Source organism: Papilio machaon, chromosome Z (genome assembly GCF_912999745.1).
Source record: "Papilio machaon chromosome Z, ilPapMach1.1, whole genome shotgun sequence".
In the NCBI taxonomy this organism is placed as follows: Eukaryota; Metazoa; Arthropoda; class Insecta; order Lepidoptera; family Papilionidae; genus Papilio; species Papilio machaon.
The window spans coordinates 1,146,854-1,163,310 of NC_060016.1; the positions used below are offsets into that span (position 1 = coordinate 1,146,854).

Below are 16,457 nucleotides of genomic sequence, written 5' to 3' on the forward strand. Positions count from 1 at the left end.
TATTTGTATGTCATGTGAATTACGTCATTTATTTTTCTGACGGACATTTTAGAACGGAATTGATTTGTTGGTCCCATAAAGGTAAAAAGGTGATTACGCAAGTCAACCGGAGTCGCTTCTAACTAGTTTTGTAACTGTGCGTGTCCATAAGTAGGGTAAGTAAACTACCCATGCGATTGTTTTCATTTCATATTACGTCTACAATTACTTGAAATGGCTTACTTTATGATAAGTACGGTTTTCTTTTGTTTAAAAAAATATTTAATTCAATGCTTTTAAACTAATAAAAATACTTTTAGCATACCTGGCATATAAATCTAATAGACTGATCGCGTAAAAAGTTCGAAATTTAATTTTCTGTATTGCTGTATAATTTAATTTCTTTGAAAATTCTATGGTTTCCTATCATTTATATTATCTGGAGCGACCTGAACTCGACCAGTTAAATATTAATTCAACAGCATTCAAAAGGCTTTTATTTGAAATGTTCGTAGAGTTCCTAGGTATTTACTACCAGTTCTCTTTCATCGTGTTATCTTTTGTTAGTGATATAAGGCTTTGAAACTTAAGCTTCTTACGGCTTCTTAGTACGAACCCCGATGCAATATAGTTCCTCTAGTATGGAAAGTAGTGCAAAGCGAAAAACATAGAAAGTAAATATGGATAAAATAATCAAGAACGTTTAATAAAAAGTAAACCACAATTTGAGGATCATTTTATAGTTTATTTTAAAATAACTGAAATTCCGTCAAGACTTTACATAACATAAAAAATTAAAATAAAATCTAAAAAAAACATACCGTAAAAGTATTCGTCTACCCTTGTCACTCACACTAAATAGTTCGTCTACCACTTAGTTGTGTCGCCTTTGCTCTCAATGACAGCTTTAATGCGAAGAGGCATGGTTGCAACCAATGCTGCACACTCCTCAGGCGTAATTGACTCTCAGACAGCCAAGAGCCCTTTAAGTCGCTCTTCGATCTTGATGGATTTTTACGGAGAACTTTTTTCATTTTCCACCATAGGGTTTTGATCGGCGACAAGTCCGGGCTGTGAGATGGCCATTCGATTGTAGGGATGCTTTTCGCCAATAGCCACGTCTTTGTTGTTCTTGCAGTATGGCAGGAAGCACCATCCTGATGAAAATGAAGGAATCTTGATGCTTAAGTGAGTGATGGTAAATTATCTTCCAAAAGGTTTTGATACTTTGCAGCATTGATAGAACCATCCACAAACTGCATACCAGCAACACCTTGTGCAGATACGCAGCCTCATATCATAAGAGACGCCGGAAAATTCACTTTGCGTTTAAGACATTCAGTATGAAATGCCTCATTTTTGTTCCGAGTCACTTTTTTCCTTTCATCGCCGACTGTCACTTCAAACTTGGACTCGTCACTCCAAATGATAATCAGAAGTCCAATTTAAATGATCACGATCAAACTTCAACCTCTTTTTCTTTTGTACAGCAGTCAACAGTATCTCCTTAGCGATGTATGTAAAAGCCGTAGCCCATTCTTTTTAGGACTCTTTCGCAAGTATCAACTGAGACGTCTTTGTGAATCATGTCCTTACATTGCACCGTGAGTTCTTTGATATTTTTCTTCAGGATTCTGTATTCTACTACACTTGTGATGCATGGTTGACCAGTTTTTTTCTAATGAGAAGTCGTTCTATTATTTTTCTAGTGCTGAATGATAGATTGGACTGTAGACCTGGGAAGTATCAAGTCTTTAGATACCTATTTGGTAACTTGATTTGCCACCATCGACCCCACTATCTCTTCGCTTTCGAAGCTCTTACGGGTTTGCCACGACCCATTGTTACTTGAAAACTAATGAAAAAAAAACTGAAATTTTCAGAATTTATATAAAATATATAGCTTAATATTTTATATAGATATACAAAAATAATGAAGTTCTTCACAGAGAAAATTTCACACTAGACGAACTATTTTCCATCGGGGCTCGTATTAGTGAAACCGGTGACCGAGGAGCTCTATGTTTCCTACTTCGATCATATTTCATTGCTGTCTCCTAAGTTTGTAATAATATTTTCTGCTTCACTATTATTAGTGTAAAGATTTCCAACACTTATGTAATTAGCTTACGCCAAAATGGTTCTCCTGGAATGTAGTATTTTTTGTCTATAAATAGAAGTACAACTACATAGTCGTCGAATATTTCATAACGTATTGCAAATGAGAAAACAAACTATAAATTGTGTTGTGTTACAACAAATTTAAATGAAATTCTTTTATAAAATTAATAAATAAGATTTCCATTTGAGAGAGAAAATCCTTTAGGTTATGCGAGCACTTGATTACTTGGTTTTTAAATCAGTACAAAGTAAAGTGAAGCGAGCTTACTTGCTTTGTAAAAGGTTCTGGAACAGAAATTATGCTTTAAATTATCCATTTATATTCTTTCTTATAACGTCATCAACACTCTTTTTACAAGTAAAACTTTATTAAGTCTAAGATATTAACTAAATATAATATATAAAAAAATACTGTCTTAAAAATTTTACGAATTAGTAATAATTTAAATTATTGTTTATTATTTTCAGTTGGTGATAATCCAAAGGAGATTTCGTCTTGGATTTCAAACACACAAGAAGCAAGTTACTACAGCATGGCTGTTCATGGACAAACCTTCTTTAGACTTAACTATCCTCTCAAATTGAACACGTGAGTATTACATTTACTGTGATACGAATCACTTTTTCTTGCCGACGTTTTGTTACATATTAAAAAAAAACTCGTACCTTAGATATAAAGACAAGGTTAAAATAAAAATATAGGCAATAACAGCTAATTACTTTTTCTACTTTCAAATTTTCATGTAACATATACAATTTAAAATGAAATATAAAATCGTTGCAAATAACTTCTTTAGATATATAATGCAAGGGACCTTTGTGGCCTTTATCGTTCTAACTAACTCAGATAAGGTTTTCAAAGGCAATCTAAACGGTTTAATTAGCTTTAGATGGTTAAAATAAAACTCAGACAAATGCTACACGTAAGGTAATTTAAGCTTAGTTTAGATTTAAAATACAGTTGATATTTCAAAGCCTATTTCTAAAATTCGATACAACCAATTTTAAAAATATTTCAATATATATGCGAGTTATATATAGAGTAGTTAGAGTTATACTCGCACGGTTGTCATAGTTCTATAAAACATAATGCGGTACATTATTCATCTTAAGGATGCAGTTAATGAGTTTTTGAAATTTAGTTTCACTTATACACACTGGGTCTGATAAATGTATCAGTTTATACTCGTATAAGCCGGTTATTTAATCTATCAAAATCGTTGAGAAAGGCCGGTTTGTAAAGTGGAGCAATATTGCGTTAGGCTTACGGAAATTGAGGCGAGCCAGCGTATTTGATCAAAGTACATATCGAATACCTTATGAATCCTTGCCACAATTATGCACCAACTTAAAATAAATCGATGGTGTCAACATAATAATAAATAACATTAAATTAATTCGTTAAATACTGTTACAAGTGTTAATTTTTAATGTAAAATTAAATAGCAAAAGTAGTTTATCTATCGTATCGTTTGGATCCGGCGTTTATATTAATTATTGAAGTTCTATCAGAACAATTTTGAATGAAATATTTATAAAAATCATTTAAAGACGCTTAGTAGGAAACCAGTAATTCATCCAACAAGCCTTGGGGCAAAAACCAAGAAATCCATCAATATAATAAACGTACCATTATTACTGTTACGTGAAACATGTTCCAACTGCTACAATGTTCTTTCACAAACATTTTGATACGTGGGATTTCTTTTATGCAATAAGCAACCTACTTACTTTAAAAAAATAGAAATCAAAAACATAGTTTCTTTAACATTTACATATCAATAAAAAATATGTTGTCCTTGTCATTCCCCTTAAAAAGAGGTAGATAACTGTATGTTACTGTTTCTATTATTCTTAGCTCTCTGTCCGCGCGGTATTAAAAAAATTAGTAAGTAGCTTATGTGTCCTTCCTGGATATTTCTTACATCTGTGTCAAATTTCATCAAAATACATTGAACCGTTCTGGAGATACCTTCTAACAAACATCCATCCATCTAAACATTCGCATTTATAATAATAGTAAGATAACATTTTCCTCATGAATTAAATTTAAAATTAACATTAAATTATATAATAAAAACCAATAAATTTGCACTGATCTAATATAAATATTTGCCCGTAGTCACAAGTCCGTAGTCTCTGGCAGTCGATTATTACACGACGTTTGAATACTGCATTACTGAGCATTTAGACAAATCAATTTATATTAAACTAGCTGTCGCCCGCGACTCCGTCCGCGCGCAGTTAAAAAAACTAAATGGGGGGGGGGGGGGTATGAAAAATAGATGTTGGCCGATTCTCAGACCTACTCAATATGCAAAAAAAATTTCATGAGAATCGGGAAAGCCGTTTCGGAGGAGTTTAACCACAAACACCGCGACACGAGAATTTTATATATTAGACTAGCTGTCGCCAGCGACTCCGTCCGCGCGCAGTTAAAAAAAAACTAAATGGGGGGAGGGGGTTTATGAAAAATAGATGTTGGCCGATTCTCAGACCTACTCAATATGCACAAAAAATTTCATGAGAATCGGTCAAGCCGTTTCGGAGGAGTTCAAGTTCGAACCCCGTGACACGAGAATTTTATATATTAGGTCCTTACATATGAAATTGGCGTTTTTCGTACTGGCCACTTTAATCACGAATTTCTCCTCTTTGGTAAGGAATTCCAAATTCAAATTTGGACAGCTATAGACTCATGTATTTGTGGTTCGATGACCGTCATTCATTTGTTTTTTTTCTTCTGTTTTTTTCTGTTTGCGTCACTCATTTTACAAAATGGAAAACTTAAAATATCGCATTATTTACGAGTACGAGTTCCGCCGTGGCACTAGTGCTGCGGAAACGACTCGAAGGGTGAATGATATGTAGGGCGGTCGTGTTGCAAAAGAAAACACAGTTCGTTTTTGGTTCCAACGTTTTCGTTCTGGAAATTTCGATCTGCAGAACAAGCCCCGTGGACGGCCTGAGACTCAAGTTGATAATGAAGAGTTGAAGGCTATTGTGGAAGCGGATCCATCGCAAACCACGTCCGAGTTAGCTGCAGGCTGCGATGTTAGTGATAAAACTGTTTTAATTCACTTGAAGCAAATTGGGAAGATTAAAAAGCTTGAAAGGTGGGTACCTCACGAATTGACTGAAGCAAACCGGCAAACGCGCGTCGACTGTTGCGTTACATTACTAGACCGGCACAATAATGAAGGTATTTTAAACCGAATCATTACCTGTGATGAAAAATGGGTTCTTTACGATAATCGGAAGCGCTCAGCGCAATGGTTGGATCCTGGCCAGCCAGCCAAATCCTGCCCCAAGCGAAAATGAACCCCAAAAAAGTTACTTGTAAGCGTTTGGTGGACTAGTGCCGGTATTGTTCATTACAGTTTTCTCAAATCAGGCCAGACTATTACGGCTGATGTCTATTGTCTGCAATTGCAAACCATGATGGAAAAACTAGCGGCTAAACAACCTAGGCTGGTCAATCGCTCCACGCCACTGCTGCTTCACGACAACGCTAGACCACACACTGCGCAACAGACGGCTACTAAATTAGAAGAGCTTCAATTGGAAAGTCTAAGACATCCTCCGTACTCCCCGGACTTTGCTCCAACAGATTACCATTTTTTTCGAAATTTGGATAACTTCTTGCAAGGGAAAAAATTCAACTCCGATGGGGCAGTTTAAATCGCCTTCAAAGATTTTATTGATTCCCGTCCGACTGGTTTTTTTTTAGTAAAGGGATCAATGAACTACCTATGAGATGGCAAAAGTGCATAGAAAATAATGGTTCATACATTGATTAATTAAATATATTATATTAAAAAATATTCGACTTTTTGTTCCTCCCATACAAAACGCCAATTTCATATGTAAGGACCTAATATTAGATAAAAATATGCTAAATCAAAAATGTATTGAGTAATCTTTGCGTAACTTTCACTTGGACAATTAACACCTAGAATACGACGACAGTGTAATTTGTAACTTAATAATTTTCGTATTTGGAGCGTAACTCACAGAGGGCGCAATGTGATGTAAATCCGACAACAGATGCAATGATGAAAAAAAGACATTATTAGGATTGTTCTTTATGATGCCGTCTCTCGACCGCTTTATGTATGACAAACTATGTAATAATACAAAAAGTGAACACGAGAAATATGCTATACTATAAGAAAAATATTAGGTACTTTCATTGGATTTTGTTGTGAAATAAAAACGAAAAAATTTACACATCACAATATTATTGAAAAGCGCACAGAACTCCGATTTTTTTTTTTGTGAAAAAGTTTCGTTTTCCATATTGAAATAATTATTTTTGCAGATGGTACCACGCATGTCAGTCTTGGAACGGTAAGACGGGCGAATGGCAGGTATGGGTAAACGCAGAGAGAGTAGGCAGAGGATTTCATAACCGAGTGAGTAATTTTTGATTTTATTTTTTAGAAGTCATGTAACTTTTTACAATATAAATTCATAAAAGAAAAAAATATCTCGTATGTATTAAAGTACACTTATATAAAACCCGTAACAGTAAATTCACATGAGACGCGATTCCGGCGCCCTACAATGTGAACAATTTATATGACGAATTCTTCATACATAACTTGAGATATGAAACTCTAAAGTTTAGAACTAAAAGTTTTTTATCCCCAGTTTGGCAAATAAATTTTGACATATCATACATGTTAGGCCGCAGATTAACGTCAAGATGCCGCCTGTTGGTTGCCGATGGTCTCTTGTAAACAAATTTGGGTCAGAAAAAAAATGTTAATTTTGTTAAAGGGAAATTTTTCAAGCCTCTTTAATTTAACTGAAATTGTATAAAACTAACGTATGAATTGATTGCATCAAGTTACTTCTCGATCTTAACGTTCTCATGTTAGAATAAAAGCATGTAATATAATATTTTAACCTGAACTGTAAAAATAACTAATACGACCAATAAGTAAAATAACAGCATGATTTTTTTAGCAATGTATTTGTGTTATGTTTTTGAATTCAAATTTAAATTTTATTTTTAGCTCGTGGGCCACGTCATAAAAGGTGGCGGTGTAGCTATAACTGGGCAAGAGCAATCACTATTGTATAACAAAGACGGACTAGATCCCGTTATACGTAAGGATATTTTATTTTATGCGTTAATAATATGAAAGCTTTTTATTGTTTAAAAAATTAGAAAGAAATTAACGCTACCATTTTTTTTTAGACCAATCTGGTTTAATGGGCGAAATTACAATGCTACAACTGTACCACGTAGCATTAACAGCAGGAAAGGCACACAAAGACCACAAACATCACCACGTCCATCACTTCAAACATGACGGTACTCCATTAGATCAGCCAACCGAAGCAGCAACTGAACCACCACCGCCTCAACCCACTCACCTAGGCAACGGAAACTACCTAATCGGTGGCCAACTCCAGAGAGCTCCTAATCTAAATCTAGCTGGAACTCAACAACAAATGGTCCCTGTTCAACTACCGAACGGTTTACAAATACACCAGCAGTATGTTAATGGTCAACTGGGCAATCGTGTTGTATCTGAGCAACTTTTATCTGAAGTTCAATCACCGAATGGAATAGTAGGTGCCGCGTCTCAAATTCCTTTGGTAGGTCTTTCAATCACACCTCTTTCGCAGAGCCCAAGCTATTCCCCAAGGCAGGTACAGCAAAGTTCAGCGCCAACAAAAACTTCAACCGTATTATTTTCTAGTTCATTACTAAACCCTGCTAACGTGCAATATATCGACGGACCGTCTTCACATAACTTATTTAGAAGAGATTCAATAAAGAGAGATAAAAGAGACAATCCAGAAAAAGAATTGATTGAAGAAAATGCTTCAAGTAAGACAAGTTTTATATTAATTTCATAAACATGTAGCTTGTAGCTTGAGTAGCTAACAAACTTGAGTACAAATTTGAGCGCCGCTCACTAGAGTAATTACTACTTAGAATTAATACGATGAATACGCTCTAAGTATATGGAGGAAAATTACTCTAAGAGCGTACGTAATAATCTCTGCTAAAGAGAATAAGGGAAAACATTTCGATACGATATTTATTATATTTGAATTTTGGGATATTCATTTTATTTTTATTTTAATTTCTTAGGTAAGAAAGACAAGCGAGGTCTAGTATCGTTATCAGATGGTTCAATAGTAGATGAAGCGCTCCTGACTCCAAGCATAGTGGACGACAGTGAGGACGCTGTATTCCAACGATCACTACTACAAGGACTTGCTGGAGTCGTTGGAAATGTACCCATACAGAATTTACAAAAACAAAATGTAAGTAGCTATAAATTTAATTTCAACAAAGAAGGAAAAATTAGAACATTGATTGCATGAAGTAATCCCTTTTGAAAATGGCCTAAGAATTGATTTAAGCAAAAGAATAGCTGAATACAATAAACGATAAGGCAATCTTATGTAGCATTGTTGATAGCGAAAGTTCTAGACGATGTTATCGACTGTGTTTAATTCGGAGAGCGGGACCACAAAAATAAAACTCTTGATAGAACTTCACTACTATATTTAAATTTTAATCTAAACATCTAATCAGTGACATTTTGGAATAAAACACCACCGTGATTTAAAAGATTAGTAACTCCATCTATTGATTAGCTTTAACATAAACCGCCCACCAAGGACACACTTTGTCCTTCATTTTATTATAACTAAACATCAAATTAAAATAACACTAACATAACATAAACAAAAATATAAACATTAAAGATAAACCGCCCACCATGCCACAAGCTATTTGGTCAGGACACAAACTTTACTCATTGGTCTTTTTTTTGTACCATTGATTGTCCTGATCGAAACTACTCTGGTGATATTATCTTTTCCAGTATATTTTTCTACTATAGTGCCTAGCTGCCACTTGGCTGGTGGTACGTTGTCATCTTTGATTAACACTACTTCGCCAAGTTCAGGTTCTTTACCTTTGTGATACCATTTGTATCTTTGGCTTATATTTGAAAGGTACTCCCGACTCCATCTTTTCCAAAAAATGGGGACCATTTTTTGTACCATTCTCCATCTATCAATTCCTACGACCTCACTTTGATCTTGATCTTGATCAGAAATGCTGATCAAGGGTTCGCCAACCAAAAAATGGCCGGGTGTCAATGGGAGTGGATCATTCGGATCACTACTAAGCACTGAAAGAGGGCGCGAGTTCAAGCATGCTTCAATTTGAGTCAAAACCGTACTTAACTCCTCAAATGTGAGCGCACTGTCACCAATCGTTTTTCGTAAATGATTTTTAACACTACGCACGCCAGCCTCCCACAATCCACCAAAATTAGGTGCGTGTGGAGGGTTAAAATGCCAAGTAGTTGATTCTAATGTTAACAATTGGGCAATTTCTTCTGGCCAAGACCTTTGGGCCGCCTTAAGCATATCGAATAACAACTTATTTGATCCTACAAAGTTCGTGGCATTATCACTATATAGATCCTTGCAATGGCCTCTTCTAGCTATGAATCGTCTAAACGCAGCGATAAACCCTTTAGCAGTTAAATCCGAGACAACTTCAAGATGCACTGCGCGTGTGACCATACATACAAATAAACATATGTAGCCTTTGTACGCTTTAGATCCTCTTCCAGGTGAGAAACGAACATTTATAGGACCGGCATAATCAACGCCCGATGATTTAAATGGTTTACTTGGCTTGAGTCTTACATCTGGAATTTGTCCCATCAATTGAGATCTGTTAGCGGATGAATATCTTCGACACTTGACACAGTTTCGATAATACTTCTTGACTTGAACTCGAGCATTGATGATGAAGTACGTATATCTAATGTAATTTAGCATAAGCTGTGGTCCGCCGTGGAGAGTCTTAAAATGAGCATCTTGAATAACCAACCATGTAAGATGATTCTTAGCAGGCAGTATGATTGGATGTTTTCTCTCATACGTAAGTTCAGATCTCTCCAATCTTCCACCGACTCTTAACGTCCCCTTAGAATCTAATATCGGACAAAGAGTATGTAATGTACTCCGTTTTAGAACACAACCACGTGATTTGATAGAATCGATCTCTTCTTTAAAAGATATAGCTTGTACTACACCCACCAATGTCAACAATGTGTCGTTCATCTCTTGAACTGATATGGAACCTGTATTTGTCATTTGATTACCTTGAGACGTTCTATAATGTGACCAACGTCTACAATATGATAAAACCCTAAGCATTCTTGTTAGAGATGAAAATCTTCCTATCAATCCTTCTGAATCATTTTCTTCCTTTACATTCGCTAATAGACATATCTTCTTACTCGCCTTTTCTTCTAAACTTGTGTTCTTAAAAATTCCTTTACTGTATTTGATTTCTTTGTCACTTAACCACTTTGGACCTTTTTTCCATAGTTCTAAACCTATTAACTCCTTTGCTTTAATACCTTTCGATGCACAATCAGCAGGATTCTCTTCGGATGGTACATGTGACCACTGATTACTATCCATCTTCGTGAGTATCTCTGACACACGGTTGGCGACGAAAGTCTTCCATTTACTTGGATGACTGCTTAACCAAGCGATGACAACCGATGAGTCCGTCCACGCGTGTATATTCTCTTTTGGTACCTGTAACACCTGTGATACATCAGATAGAAGTTTGGCCAGTAATACGGCACCACATAGTTCCAGACGGGGAATCGATACCTGCTTAACAGGCGCAACCTTTGTTCTGGAACGGAGAAGGTTGACAATTACCTCTCCTTGATGATCGATTACTCGCGCATACACAACTGCAGCATAAGCAATATTAGAAGCATCGCAGAAGCCTTGAAGCTCCAGTCGTTTGTTGTTTATGCTACTTCCAATCCACCGAGGAATGCGAAATTCTGCAAGTGTATAAAGATCTTGACGATATGTGATCCATTCCTTTAGCATGTTTTCTGGCAGTTCTTGATCCCATTCGATTCCAGCCAGCCACAATTTCTGTATGAAAGCCTTGGCTGCGATGATTGTAGGAGCCACCCACCCTAACGGATCAAACAGCATTGCAATGTCCGAAAGCACCTTGCGTTTGGTAACCGGAGTAGATAATGGAGGTAACTTGACAACATATTCAAATCTGTCCTCACATCTATTCCAAGTCATTCCTAATATTTTTAGCGTCTCATCTAATTTGATAGGTATAGATTGGTTATCTGTCATTCCGTCTTGTCCAATGAGATCCAACAATGTATTAGAATTACTGCTCCACTTTTGAAATTGAAACCCTCCTAACTTCATAAGATTGCTCAACTCTTCAAAAATACTAACTGCTTCAGACTCAGTCTCACAACCTGTCATTAAGTCATCCATATACAGATCGTTTTTAGTGATTTCTGCTCCAATTGGATATAACAGTTTCTCATTTTCTGCAAGTTGATGTAATGCTTTTACTGCTAGATACGGTGCGCAAGCTGTCCCAAATGTCAATGTTAACAACTGATAATGTTCAATCGATTCTGTCCTATTAGGTCTCCATAAAATCCGTTGATAATTCACATCTTCTTCATGAACACGAACCTGTCGATACATCTTGATCAGATCAGCTATAATAGCGATTCTGTGAATACGCCATCGTAACAGGAGATGTTGTAAATCTTGCTGTAACTTAGGCCCAACAAGAAGGTTGTCGTTGAGCGACACATCATTTACGCCTTTGCAGGAAGCATCAAATACTACACGGACCTTTGTCGTGTCTCTATCTTCTTTTACTACTGCATGATGTGGAAGGTATACAGCCTTGGGATTGTCGATGTCGTCTTTAGGAACAGGTTTCATGTGATTTAATGTCTTATATTCTTCTATAACTTTAGCATATTCTTCACTTAATTTTGGATTTCTGGCGAGTTTATTCTCTAAAGACATAAATCTGTCTTGTGCTATCTTCATCATGTTACCATATTGACATTCTGGGTCAACCGAGTTGAAGGGTAGTCTGACGACGTATCTACCATCTTCATTTCTCGTTGTTGTCGAAGCAAAGATCTCTTCACATTTCTTCTCTTCTTCTGTCAATATCTTCTGATTTGTTTCTGTTTCTTGCTCCAACTCCCAAAACCTTTTTAATAAATCCTCTGCTCGGACTTGTGTGTGCATACTTATGACTCTTTCTGGTGAGCCTGATTCTGACATCTTTCCTGAAACAATCCAACCAAGAATTGTGTCCTGTGCGATTAATCTTCTTGTTGGATTCTTGATTACGTCGCCTTTTAAAATCTCACAGTAGACTTCAGCTCCGAGTAAAACGTCGATCTTACTCGGTGATAAATATGATGGGTCAGCTAGAGGTAGCATTTCTAGCTCGAGCCAGTCAGGTGAATGAATAATCTTTGAAGGAAGCATAGTTGTTAGGGAACTTAATACATAAGCGTTAACTTTGATAGAATTGTAAGGAGGATGGCGTGATGTGATATGCAATGATACCATATATTTTACTCTAGTATGACCATCTCCCACTCCAGACACCAAACCATTGATTGGCTGGCGTTTGAGCCCTAACAACTGGACAGTTTCTTCCGTGATAAAAGACGTTTGCGACCCTTGATCAATAAGCGCTCTGATTACATGACTAACACCATTAACTGACATAGCCCTAACGATTGCGGTTGCTAATAATACTTCACAGGGTGATGATTGTTTCGCAAACGTTGATATGATAGTAGTGCTCTCCTTAGATTGAGTTTTTATATTTTCTGTGGTTTCCTGCGCTTTCTCCTTCTCTTGTTCTCGTTCTAGTTGTAGTAAAGAGTGATGACGTCGGCCGCATCTACGACAGCTGGTTGATTGGTGACATTTATTTACAGAATGATTTGGTGCCAGACATTTAAAACAAAGACCTTTTTCTTTGACAAGCTCCGATCTTTCTTTAGGTGTTAAGTTTGAAAACTTCTTGCATTGATATAAGTAATGTTCACTGTGGCACATCCCGCAACTTATTGTTTTCTTATTTTCTATTGCGTGAAATGTCTTTGCTTTCCATGTCGTCGGCGTTTGTTTTACTCCTTCTAACATCTCCATTGTTCTATATCTTGTCTCCAAAAAGTCCTTTAGTTGGTTCCATGATGGTAGTTCATCCATACTAATCTGGCTTAAATGAAGTTCCCACTGCTTACGGCTTTCCTGATCTAACTTAGTAACAACAACATAGTTGATAATAGTATCCCACGATGTAATATCTATTTTCAAATTATTTAACGACTTCAGACAAGCTGATGTTGTATCCAATAATCGTTTGACAGCCGTAGATGACTCTGTGATAGTTTTTTGTGAAAACAGTGTCTTTAGCACCTCATTCGTATTGAAGCGTCGATTATTATATCTTCGTGTTAACTGAAGCCAGGCTTCATGGTAGTTGGCTTCGGTGATCGTAAGATTTTTTAACACTTGCTCAGCTTCTCCACGAAGGCAGCTCTTAAGATAATGCATCTTCTGAACCGATGTTAGTTTTTCATTATTGTGGATTAATGATACAAACAAATCATGAAAAGACTGCCACTCCTCGTATCCAGATGTAAATGTCGGCAAATTTATTTGCGGTAGCCTCACATCACAACTGGGTGAACTTGCAATGACATTTGTGCTAGTGGCTGATGTTGATGACTGAGAGAAACTCTTTAAATCTTCCTTCATTTTCGAATGATAGTCTGTATATAATTCTTCCACTTGATCGTATAAGTCTTCCGTAAAATACTCCAATTTCGCTTGTTCACTTTTATCTATGCTTCTTGTAATATTGTCGTGATTATTTTGAAATTTTTCCCAATATGTTTTTAATGATTCTAAACGTGTTTCAATGTATGATGAAGTTATTCGCGCCTTCGGAGACTTAGAATAGTTGTTGATTGCTTTCTTTATTAATTTTGATAGCTCTTCTTGATTACTAATAAGTGACTTTGCCATTTTTTAATTTTTTTTTTTTTTTTTTTTTTTTTTTTTTTTTTTTTTTTTTTTCAAGATACAGTAATTTCTAAATTATTCTAAGTATTTTATGTATAGCAAAATCCACAAACTACACGTAACACATGAAATTGTCCAAAGTCCAACACTTACTGCAACATATTCTAAGTCTATGACCACTCACGTGAAATAGTCCGGAGTCCAGATATAAACACACTGTTTTTCAGAGTCACATACACTCACTGAAACTTTTTCTAAGTAACTGTTCACTTCACTGATCACATTTCACTTGGAACTAACTGAAGCACTGCACTGATTCACTCAATCGTCCCGGGTTTCGGCACCATGTTTAATTCGGAGAGCGGGACCACAAAAATAAAACTCTTGATAGAACTTCACTACTATATTTTAATTTTAATCTAAACATCTAATCAGTGACATTTTGGAATAAAACACCACCGTGATTTAAAAGATTAGTAACTCCATCTATTGATTAGCTTTAACAGACTGGATAGCTTACATACTCGTATAAGTAAGTCGTTGTTAGGTTAACTTGTAACTGACAAAGATGAATTATGATATCCCAAAACACGCGGTTGGTTTAAAGAAATGTTGTATGTATTGGTTGTATTTATTCGGGACCCGGAAACGAATTGGATCCTGAAGTTGAGGCTGACGTATTATTTGAATAACGTTCGAGTAAAATGTTGGCTCAGTCCGTAAATATCAACTACTTGTTTGCTGCATAAGCTATCAGGTTATTTATAAAATATTTTTAGAGCGACGAGCGGGAACCAGCCGAGGCTGAAGTGAGAGCAGTAATGCAAGTCTGCAGCGGCTGTGCGCAGGAGCCATTCAAAAAGGCGCTCGTGCTCTCATGGAGGTCAACGCCAAAGAAACTCTACAGCGGAGCACATTATTATAAAGGATTACCAATCTGTCGAGCTTTCTGAAACCACCACGAAACACCTATATAAAACATATTGTCATACATCTATGAAAAAATAAACTAAAAAATTTGTTTTTGTACCTTTCTTGGCAGTGGTAACTTACGGTTACTTCCACTCAAATACATAGTCCTTTATTAGAAGTTTAATAAAAAACGTCTATTACAAATTTATCGTTTATATATTATCTGATATGTCTTCAAAAGTACATGAAAAGCATGTAATTCGTTTAGATGCTGATTCTATTCTAAAACATAAATAAACCTTGAGCCTTATGATCTTATATTTAATCGATAAATGTAAAATAAAAAATTGGCATCTAAAGAGGCTAGTTATATTAGGATATCAATAAAAATTATTCTAATTTTGTAAAAAGTTTTTATCTTCTTTATTTGAATTGCTTGTGCCGATTTTATTTTATTTATTTGTAGTTTTAAGTTTTTTAAACGTTTACTCTTACCTTATGATTTAAAAATAGTTTTAAGATTTTTATTGTCTTAAGTATAAACCGTTGATTTATTGAAAATTAATATAAAACGCAATTCATTAATTTTACTGATTTTATTTTTGCTACTAATCTCTAAATTCAAATTTTGCAAAACAGTGTAAAAATATTAAATAAATCATTTATTAAATGCCTGTTAACAAATGAAATGCTACGGAATTAAATAAAGTTATTTTTATTTAAATAAAAAACTGCGTTTTTAAAGAACCTTCAATTTTAACTGTAATACAGTAATAACTGAAAGTGTGTAGCGGACTTAATCTTAAAGTTTTAATAACACTTTAATGGACTTATTACCAAATTGTCACTTAAATATTAGAATGTATTTTTGTATTTTTAATTTCCTAACTTAACACTTGCGCCACAAAACAACAAATAGAATATTCATGTTGCAAAGTTAATATGTAAAATAAATTTAGCTGCTTGTTTTATTTAATAATACGAATATATTCGGTGCCATTTCACACATGAATTAATTTTATAGAGACGACTTTCATGGCTGCATGATGACTAAAACAAAATTCTTGCTAAATACTCAAATTGGAGGAATAATGAAAGCTAAAGTTTAAAACTTATAACATACGAGTATTTAAAGCACGATTTTTTTTTAAATACAATAGTACGTGATAGCGTACAAGTCACGAGCCAAATATAATTCCATAATCTCTGCAAACCACATCTGAACTACGTGCGTAAAAACTTATTTATTAAACTTACCTTAGATTTATGAACATGATGGTGGTACTCAGAGTCGATTTCAGGCTCACTGAAGTAACTTTGTTCCTGAGAACAAACCATTATAATATTAACGTAGGTTTTCACAGTTGCAATACTGTGTGATTAATCAAAGTAATGAATATAATATTGCTTTCATCATTTCATTAGTCAAAAGAGTTGCGATGAAATATTATAAAACTTGAATATCAATACTTAAAAATCAATAAAAAACTTGATTGCCAAAGAATAATAAAATAAAAAAAATGTTAAAACACTCTAGC

At 35.2% G+C, this 16,457-nt stretch overlaps 2 protein-coding genes across 3 annotated transcripts in view; one reads left to right on the forward strand and one right to left on the reverse strand.

The window, feature by feature from the left end:
* LOC106715926 overlaps positions 1–15,200 on the forward strand; it is a 28,102-nt gene extending 12,902 nt beyond the window's left edge. The window contains exons 4-9 of the mRNA XM_014509309.2: positions 2,569–2,689; positions 6,422–6,515; positions 7,122–7,215; positions 7,307–7,945; positions 8,213–8,388; positions 14,787–15,200. Coding sequence (XP_014364795.2) covers positions 2,569–2,689; positions 6,422–6,515; positions 7,122–7,215; positions 7,307–7,945; positions 8,213–8,388; positions 14,787–14,960 — 1,298 coding nt within the window. The 3' untranslated portion in view covers positions 14,961–15,200. The remainder of the gene's footprint in view (positions 1–2,568; positions 2,690–6,421; positions 6,516–7,121; positions 7,216–7,306; positions 7,946–8,212; positions 8,389–14,786) is intronic.
* Positions 1–16,457, reverse strand: part of LOC106715924 (coiled-coil domain-containing protein AGAP005037) — a 173,137-nt gene that overhangs the window by 39,308 nt on the left and 117,372 nt on the right. For both annotated transcript variants that reach the window (XM_045686054.1, XM_045686055.1), the window contains exon 9: positions 16,177–16,242. In XM_045686054.1, the coding sequence (XP_045542010.1) occupies positions 16,177–16,242 (66 nt within the window). The remainder of the gene's footprint in view (positions 1–16,176; positions 16,243–16,457) is intronic.